Raw genomic sequence first — 10,073 nt, 5'->3', positions numbered from 1 at the left:
TTTGACTGTGAATAAGTAGTAAAAGTTTCACATTAGTATTAGAGCATTTCCAATAGCTTTAGGCGCTTTAGGCCAGCCATAGGCCATGAATAGCCTAGCCAAAAAACTCTTTCTGCCACATCATCTAGGATTAGAAACTGTCTGCCACATCATCAGGACAAGAAACTGGACAAACAATAGCCTAGCCATAGGCCAGCAAAATTATAAAAAATAAATAAATTTTGATCACGCAAAATACGGAATTAAATTTACGACACAGATACGGGAAAATGCGATAATTTTATTTAAATTAAAAAAATGTACAAATTTTTTTTTACATAATTAAAAAAAAAACCCATCCCGCTTCCACGCACGATCCCCGCCTCACTTCTCGTCGCCGCTACCCGGGAACCCCAAATCTGCCGCATCTGAGTCCCCCTCGTCTCCCATGGCCCTACGTGCGCAGGCCAAATCAGCCCGCATACTCTGAAGGATCTCAAAAAGAAACCCCTTCTCCACAGGGTCATCTGCCGCATTCCATTGATTTACGATGCCGCATTCCATTGATTTACGATTTTCCACATGTTCAGCTGCGTTTGTTGACACGCGAGGTGGGAGAGCTCGGCTGACGACTTGCCAGTAGGGGGGATGCCGACTGGACTTCCTTGGACCCCTGGGCGACTCCCCTAGAAGCCCGTTGCGCCGTCCTTTGACCAACCGGGCGGGAGCGGCGAGTAAACGATGGAGGGGACGAGAAATCCTGAGCATCGTCAGGGAGGTCGTGGGAACCACCGCTGCTGCTGTAATCACCGGCAAGGTTCAGCCGCTGCTTCTTCGGCCAACCAGCATCGACACCCGCTCGAAACTTCTCTGAATCTATCAGTACCTCATAGCAGTTCCAGAAGGTGAACTCCTTATAAACCCCCTTCAAGGGGAACTGCGCCTCCGCCATCCTCCTGACATCGTCGTCAGTTTGGCCGCTGGTCTTCGTGCGGAGGTTGTTGGCTACAACCCCGCAAATCGGGAGACCGCAGCCCTGATTCGGTCCCACTGCTTTCGGCACTCCTCCCCGTCCGGGTAAAATCTCTTGTAGGCTGCTGCTATTTTAGCCCACAAGTTGATGATCCTCTGATTGTTCGCCTGGAGGGGATCCTCGCACACACTCACCCAAGCCTTGGACAGGGTGACGTTCTCCTCATCCGTCCACTTCCTCCGTACTTTACCCGAACTACCGTCATCATCCGGCTGCGACGACTCGCCGACCACCCCTTTGCCCTTCTTCTTCTTCTTCTTCTTCTTCTTCTTCTTCTTCTTCTTCTTCTTCTTCTTCTTCTTCTTCTTCTTCTTCTTCAATGCGCCCCGATCCCGACCCCAACGTACTCCCCCTGTTTGAATGGGAGAGTCCTCCAGATCCATCCCCAACTCCTCTAAGGAGAAAGTTTCAACCCCAGTGTATTGCGTCTCCGCTGGGGTCGATGTGTGGGAAGAAGCAGTCAAAAAGTCAAGACTGGGGTGATAGACATTGTCCCCCCCCGGCATCCCCGGCTGCCACCCCAGCATCATCTGCACCCCCGGCACCCCCTGCCACCCCGGCATACTACTACCCTCGGCTCCCCGGCATCATCTGCGACCAGCCATACATATTGTAGTACCCGCCCATCGGATCCCATCCACCTCCCACGGGTATGGTGGGAGTTTGCGACCCGCTCGTCACTGGAGGAGAACCGTTTTTGTTCTCCATTTCGCGTTATTGCTCTTGTACAGAAATTAAGAGAGAGAGTAACTCGTTAAAACAAGTGGTGCAAATAAAAATGACGTTTAGATAGCGTATATATAGAGTTTCGAAAATTAAAAAAAAAAATGGCGCTGGCTGATCACTAGCCGATCGGGCGCCTACAATGGCGGTTAGCGGATCGGCTAGCCCATCGGCCAGGGCCCGGGAATTGGCGTGGGCTAGCCGTTTGGCTCGCCGATTTGGCGCTCGCTGGTTACAATGGTCGGCTAGCGGACCAGCTAGTGCCCGGGAATCGGCTAGCCGGCCCGCTAGCCGCCATTGGAGATGCTCTTAGTATAGAAAGTGTAAATCTTTCTTGCTCAACAACTGTCGACCAAAGCTTCAAAATCTTGTACCAACATATGCTAATGTAATTTTTCATTCGGAACTCGAACTAAAGTAAAATAAGAATGTAAGTCTAATAGGGATTGGACACATTATATTGCATATAAGGTGTACTACAATATACTTCTCCTCTGTCGAGTGGGAAGAAGAGCTGAAGGCATGGGAACACCGCGATAGAGAAGCCCGGTGGGACTGGGGAGTATGAGCACATGACGATGTACAACAAGATGTGGACTAGGATAGTGGTGATTGGATCCTTCCCCAGTTTTGATGCTCTAATTTCACATTGTGCATTTTAATGAAATGCACTAAACCAACTCTCCCATATAATCAATCAGTGTGTACATTTAGAAACAATTTATTCTTAACTTTTTTGTGCATATATTCTTTTTTCTATCTTAAACTTGCTATTAATATATTTTTTACATAAATCATCTTCAAAAGAAGGAATAGAACTTCCTGATCAAAATCTAAAAGTGATTCCTTTTGTTTCATCTATAGAAATTAATCCCTTCGTCTTGATTCATTTATTTTCTTCGTCAAGTGGGATAACCTGAAATAAAATACGGACTACGAGTTTTGTTTTTTGAAATGTACTTTTCCTGAATCAGTTATGCTCGGAGCATTTGACCATTTATTGTGCAATCTATATATCCCTCCCAACCCTGGTTTCCTAATTTTATTTTTTACTAATTTTTATTGAATGAATTTACATCTTTTAGATTGCAGAAAAAAATTGAGTTAGAATTTCTTAAAAATAACAAAAATATATAAATGGACCAATTTTAGTTCAATTTTATGGAATAAATCATGGCCCAATTAAATGGTCCAGTCGATAGCGAATTTCTTCCAATTGTATAAACTACTTTTATAACCTAGACTTTTAATTTATCTTTTCACTAATAATCTACTCCATAAAATTCAGCTATATTTATTCAACATGTTAACTTCTGAATATTCTTCTATTAACCAAAAACCGCCATTCTCCATATACAGAAATTACTAGAGCGAACTGCAGCAAAGGGCTCTAACTTTTCGACTTGTTTCATCGGATACCCCTAACTTTAAAAAATCCCACCATAGGTATCTAATAAAATATATAATCACAAACTTTGTGTTTTTTTTACCATTTTTCGGACGAAAATGCCCAAATTGGCTGAAGGGCAATTTAGTCTCTTTACGAACAAAACCTACATTATTCTGCAGCCCTATTCTGCACACCTACTTACTGCAATGTAAGCAGATGTTAAAAAAGCATAGACTCTATTTTTCCATTCTCCTATTTTCTTTCTTATTTTCCTCTCTAATAATTTCATTTCTTATTCTCCTCTGTAATAATTTCTGTCTCCTTTCATTCCTTGTGAACCCCAAGCATCACCATACCTAACTCGACCTTCTTACTTCTTCTGTTTGTTTTTTGTAAGTTGTAAAGTTTGCGATTTTCTCTTCCCTTTAGACTGGTAGATTGATTGGCGCCAACGAGTTAGGGGTTTTATTTGCAATTGTATTTGGTAGGGTTACGGTGGTCTCCACATTTTAGGGGATTTCATTTGAGCGAGCAATAGTGATTTGTTGTTGATCTTTTTTAAAATATCATTCAAATTAATTAGCAATTCTTGGTTGAATTTTATTTTGTCAAGTCAAGTCAGGTTTTGTAGGGTTACAGTCGGGCTTCTGGAATTTTATTTTGCAATTCTTTGTTGAATTTTATGGTTGTTGGGAGTTGGGCATCTGGAATAATGATTTTATGTTTTCTGCTATATTTCGGCGACATTGCAATGCTGATCTGGAATTTGTAATGTTGAATTGAATTCAGGTCGTGTTGCAATGTCTTCTTCTTCTCAATCTTTCGGGTCAAGCTTCAATTGGAATTGGCCTCGTCCCGAAATTGTGAATTGTAACCACGATCTAGAGGCTGAGCTTGTGACATCTAGGACAACTGCTAACCCGGGTAGACGTTACTATCGCTGCCCAATATGGAAGGTTAAAATCATGTATTTTTTTCGTTTTTCCATTATTTTTGTTGGCAGAAAGTTTAATGACAAAGTAGTATGCAGGAAAATGATTGCAAGTTTTTTCGATGGGTTGACGCGGGTCTATCCCCAAGCCAAGACATTTACTTTCAGAGAGTGAAACTTGAACGAGACCAATTCGGATCTGAGCTTAGAGCCAAATCGCTACTTGAAGGTGTTCTGCAAGAGAAATTGCGCATGAAAACCGATGATTTTGAAGCCTTGAAGTTACAACTGGCCATGAAAACTGAAGAGTGTGAAGCATTGACACTACAAATTACTAAGACAACAACTACTTCCCGAAAGTTAAAGATCACAATCTTGTTGTTATGCTTTGTAATTTTTCTACTGTTATAAGCTATGTTGTGTTTTCTAACACATGACGAATGAAGTTACATGAAGTTAAGTATTATACTATGACTTCAATCTAAATCACGATTGAAGTTTTTCAAGAATGACTGAAATCACGATTGAAGTTACGAAACTATGACTGAAATCACAAACTATGTCCTCAAATGAAAAACCCCCCGACAAAATAGAGTAAGTACTCTATCACATGCCACCAAAATACTAGTGTAATTTGCTACAAATCACTGCCACAAAAATTAACCAAAACACTAGAGTAATTTGCTACAAATCACTGCCACCAAAATACTAGTGTAATTTGATACAAATCACTGCCACAAAAATTAACCAAAACACTAGAGTAATTTGCTACAAATCACTGCCACGAAATATATCATCATCGTTAACATACATATCATATAATCACTGCCACAAAATATTAACCAAAACCAAAAACCACTAGTTTTGTAACATACAAACACTGAAATCATCCCAAACAAACACCAAGTTTTTAGAGCAAGTAAGACAGTCGATCTTGATCACTGCGGCGGCCACATCGCTGAGGATGAGTCCTGGCCCTGGTCCACTGGGCTGAGTCCTGGCCGTGGTCCACTGAGGCTGAGTCCTGGCCCTGGTCCGAGTGCTAGGTCCCGGATCCGAATCATTAAGCTGCAATAATATATATCAGAAGTGAGCGTACGAGTAGAGAATATAGTTGTAGATGCTATAGTACCTGTTGGCATTTGCGATTGTTTGACGATTCAGGCAAAGTACTCTCATCACGCTCACGCGACCCAAGCTCAGACCGAGCATCTGTCCGAGGATCATTGCTGCATGTCCTCTTATTATGACCTTCCTGACCGCAACGACGACATTTCATCACGAAGGTTCGTCGCAGTGACTCACCTCCGTCCGCATGAAGACGAATCTGGGGCTCCTCACGCCTCAGTTTCTTCGGCCTACATCGCTGTCGCTTTGACCTGGGGGGCGTCAGTTCCAAAGAACCGTAAGAACTCTTGGGCCAGTTGTCCACCCCATTGATTGGGTAAAGGACATTCTCGTACAGCATGATCATTGTTGACTTCAAATAATAACGAGAGACGTATCGCATCAGATCCTCGCCATTCTTGTTGATTGTTGCAATAGCATGAGTGCATGGGATTCCGGTTAGCTGCCACAGTATGCAAGAGCATGTAAAAGAGGACATGTTGACAACATATTGGCCAGACGGCCCTGTTACTTGGTACGAAGACTCTCCATTCCATGTAGCCCTCCATGATGAAGCACGCGAGTACCACTTATCCACAATCTCCTTGATAACAGGAGGGACTGTGTGGTCGTAGCTTTTGATCCACTGACCTCTGATCTGAATCCATTCCATCTGACTCGTTCGAATGTCCTCCAACATGCTGATAATTGCTTTCTCTCGAGCCAATGTAACTTTCGAATTGAATGTCTCACAGATGTTGTTTAGGAGCACATCACAACAAGTATGTGGAGAGAAAAATGCCTTCACCCACTTTTCTTTGGGAGCAACTCCAGAAAGCCAATGATGTGCTTGGGGATACTCGGTTTGCAAAACATCCATCTTATCCACATAATGTTCGATGGTGGTACTCGCGGCAATCTCCCACAATCGCTCTTTAAAATTTTCCCCGACGAACCTCTTCTTGAAATTGTTGTATATGTGCTGAACACAGAATCGATGCTCGCTCTGTGAGAATTCTTTAAGAATCACCTTTGCAAGACCCTGCCCATCGAATGGAACACAAACATTATCACAAAATCACATTGACCATACATAATGTATTAATAAAATCACATAAAAAAATAAATCACAAACGAAGTACATTATGTAATAGTGAAATCACAGTGGCCATACCTTTTGTTGGTCAGACATAAACACAAATCGTGGGCCATTTGCATGCAATTCAAGGTCCTCAGACAAGTATTCCACGAACCACTTTCACTGGACATAACTCTCTGCCTCAGTCACGGCCCAAGCAATCGGCCACCAGCCATTGTTGGGATCAATTCCCATTGCTGTCATGAGCTGTCCTTTGTACATTCGTCGCAAGAAACAAGTGTCGAAGAATATAATTGGCCGACATAACTGCTTCCATCCCTTTTTCAATGGACCTAGACAGCAGTAGAACCTGAGGAATCTCGGACCCACAGCGCCAGGATCCCTCGAACTCTCATACTGTATATGTACGCTTGAATCAGGGTGCGTCCGCTCCAATTCGGCTTTGTAGTAGAACAAGTTTCGATATTGGGTAGCCGCAGAGCCGAAAGTGCCGTCCAGTGCGTGCTCTCTGGCCCGATATGCCTTCATCCTACCTATCTTAAGCCCAAAATCTTCATCCACACATTGCCGTATAGCTGCAAGTGGAATGTGAGGTTTGGCTTTGATCTTCTCCATGTAACGCTCGCCTAGCCACTTTGCCGTCAACCACTTCTGATCCAACACTTGGGAGCATGTGTGCGCATGATCGCGTTGCATATTCATCACCACATAATCATGGCCGTTGTGTGATTCGAGCTTCCTCAAATAAACATACCACTCACAGCCTTGCCCTCTACAAATCGCACGAAGTTTGTCGCCGTCATTTCTTTTCACGTGCACCCGCCTTCTGGACATTATTGCGTACTGCCTCAACACGTCATAGAAGAAATCTCTATGCTTAAAAACATGACCAGGCTTCCACAACGGAAGCTCATTAGGAAGGAGCTTGAACGGGGTATACTTTATGCCTCTCTTCTTGAAACCCTCCAAATCTTTAAGGTCATCCATATCTTGTAGCTCGTCCACAAGTTCTTCCTTGAAAAGTGGGTTATCTGTCATGTTCACTTTTCCACATATGGCGAATACTTCCTCCGCCTTTTCTCCCCTGACCCCGGCTGGTATTCGCGTTCACCCGTCTGGTCGACAGTCTCTGGCTCCTGATTCACATGTTATTGCTGGAAAATGGATTCGTAGTATGAAGTAAATAGCTGCTCATCTCGGCACATATGTGCCAACATATGTGCCAACGAGATAAAATGGTCAACCTCCTCATCTTCATCATCAGTCGGCGGTCCCTCGTTATGGAGATGACAACCGTCCGGAACGTAATCAAACGATGGAATGTATACCTCATCTGGAGGTTCTACTTCTGGCCCATCATGTACTTCCGATCCAACCCGCACTTCGGGTCCAACTTTAGCTTGTACTTCCGGTTCAATCTGCACTTCCGGTCCAGCTTGTACTTCTGGTCCAGCATGTTCCACATCACGTTCAAATCCGTTCATTAGCAATTCATCCGACATCTCGTCGATAATGGGAGCTTCTGACTGCGGTTGACATTGAGCTTCGTCTGAAAAATCCAGGGTCGGCTTGTACACAGTGTTGTCAACTGCCATGCATTCTGGTTCGTCAATGGCTTCAACATGTTGTACATCTTGGCTATGAATTGATTGTCCCATCTGATTTAAACATACAATCACAAATTAACACCATACGTACTACATAAATCACAACTGCAGTGCACATGTGTGTGCTAACCTCTGACACGTTTTCAGTGTGTTCAATTGGTTCAACCTCATGCTGTAATGCTTGGTGGGTGTGATTTGATTGCCCCATCTGACGAACGGGAGGAGGACGCTCCAGCGGAACTTCGATTTCGTTTTGGAGGCATTGATGATTGATAACAATGGCGAGTTGTGCGAGAAGAAAAATGTGGTGAGATGAGAGTTGTGCGAGAAGAAAATGATGAAGTGAAATTAAGAAAATGATGAAGTGAAATTTATGGAGGGAAATAGGAAAGAGAAATAAAAACCAATTGTTTCAATTGTCAAAATATCAATACAGGTTTGATAGAGTTTAGGGATGGGGTGGCGTCCGTCTGCATTCTCATGGAACAGAGAGGACAACCGACTTGATGCAGGGGCGACATCGTAAAAGGTCCAGTTTGCCCTTTCAAGCCCTAAGGGCGTTATGGTCCGAAAAAACAAGGTTTGTGATTATATATTTTGTCAAATACCTGTGGTGGGATTTTTTAAAGTTAGGGGTATCCGGTGAAACAAATCGAAAAGTTAGAGCCATCTGGTGCAATTCGCTCAAATTACTAAGTAGGAACCAGGATAATGGTTATGGGCCCCACCAGAAATATATACGCAAGTACTAAGCTTTTTAATTCGATATAAGTATAAAATTATAGCCCATTTTAGGTGGGCCTCAACATATATGGCCATTGCTTTCGAATCAAAACATTTTTTTTTGCCGAATTAACCATAAAGAGAATAAATATTCTGGCATTTTTTTAATTTATACATCAATTTAGTGTATTCACAATTCTTTGGGAGTTGAGAACATTCATAGATCAAATAGTATTCGGGTATATATCTAAATCAAGGTTCCAAATTATTGAAGAAAATAAATGTCCATTATATTAAGATCTACACACTTTTTCCCAATTTTATATCTCTTATTGAAAAAACAAATAGTTCAACTTATAAAATATGCCATTAGATTACAAAAAAATTGATTCCACACATTGTTCATTTTTTACAAACATGAATCACTTACACCGAATGCAATGGCGGATCCAGACCTCAAAAATGGCGGGAGCAAAAATTTAATATTTAAATATTTAATTTAATATTATTTTTAATAATAAAATAAATAAAATTATATTAATATATAAGTAGCACTAGCTTCATTAATAAAATATAAACATGCATTAGCTTGCAAATATGTATTACTCATTTAAAAATACAAATTATTGTAAATATTATATACATTCAAAATCATCGTAAATATTATATACAAAAGTGATATAAGTAGAGCAATAAATATTTAGATTTCAAAAATATTTAAATGTTTATTTTTTCACATAGAGAATAATTAAGATGCATGGATCACAAATTATAAGTACTTTATGACAAAAAAACATTAACACAAGATTAAAAACAATTTTAACTAAAAAATAGATATAACAACATAATATATGAAAATCAGTAAAAGTTTAGATTTTATAAAGTATTTAAAGGTATTACTTTGATGATAAGAAAGAAATATGAATTGATAAACTAAAAGAGCAAAAAATGAAAAAAATATGCTCTTGCTAAGGGTTGATCCTTGGATCTCTTAGAAAGAAACCACCACCCAAACCATTAGACCACTCCATTTTATATGACATTTAATGAAAACAAAATATATTTCTACACTCCACAGAGGGGGCAGATATGCTATTTTCGGCTCGATTCAAGAAAAAATTTAGGCTCTCTGAACGGCCGACCGCCCCCTCCTGCCCCCCCCCCCCCCCTAAATCCGACACTGACTGTATGACTTGTTCTGGCATTTAATACCAACATGAATTAAAAGGATTAATGCATGAAATGAAATAAATGGAAAATAGAAGACCTTATGTTCGAATTTGAAAGAAACGGATTTCAGTGCTGGAAAATAAGTACTATCTAATTCATGTATCTATCTTTCTATATCTATACATGTAAAAGAGGGGAGTTTTGAGAATATTTACAAAATTGTCATTTTAAATTAGGTATTCCCTCCGTCCCGCTAGACCTGCCCACGGTTCATGAACCGGCGGTTTCGGTTCGGAACCGCCGGTTCGGGT

General features: G+C 41.3%; 2 protein-coding genes across 2 annotated transcripts; both read right to left on the bottom strand.

The window, feature by feature from the left end:
* Positions 1-4,220: 4,220 nt before the first annotated feature.
* On the bottom strand, positions 4,221-6,355 carry LOC125209259 (uncharacterized). The gene is made up of 4 exons (XM_089059245.1): positions 6,338-6,355; positions 5,189-6,205; positions 4,932-5,124; positions 4,221-4,357 (listed from the first exon to the last, which is right to left on the bottom strand). The coding sequence occupies exons 1-4, from the start codon at positions 6,353-6,355 to the stop codon at positions 4,221-4,223; spliced, it is 1,365 nt and encodes a 454-aa protein (XP_088915371.1).
* A 66-nt stretch (positions 6,356-6,421) lies between these two features.
* On the bottom strand, positions 6,422-7,300 carry LOC148926764 (uncharacterized). The gene has a single exon (XM_089059244.1). The coding sequence runs from the start codon at positions 7,298-7,300 to the stop codon at positions 6,422-6,424; it is 879 nt and encodes a 292-aa protein (XP_088915370.1).
* Positions 7,301-10,073: the final 2,773 nt, after the last annotated feature.

Source organism: Salvia hispanica, chromosome 5 (genome assembly GCF_029641045.1).
Source record: "Salvia hispanica isolate PSC_SH4W2 chromosome 5, Shi_PSC_v1, whole genome shotgun sequence".
In the NCBI taxonomy this organism is placed as follows: Eukaryota; Viridiplantae; Streptophyta; class Magnoliopsida; order Lamiales; family Lamiaceae; genus Salvia; species Salvia hispanica.
Note: the sequence above shows the minus strand (reverse complement) of the source record. Positions and strands in the feature narration are given on the sequence as shown.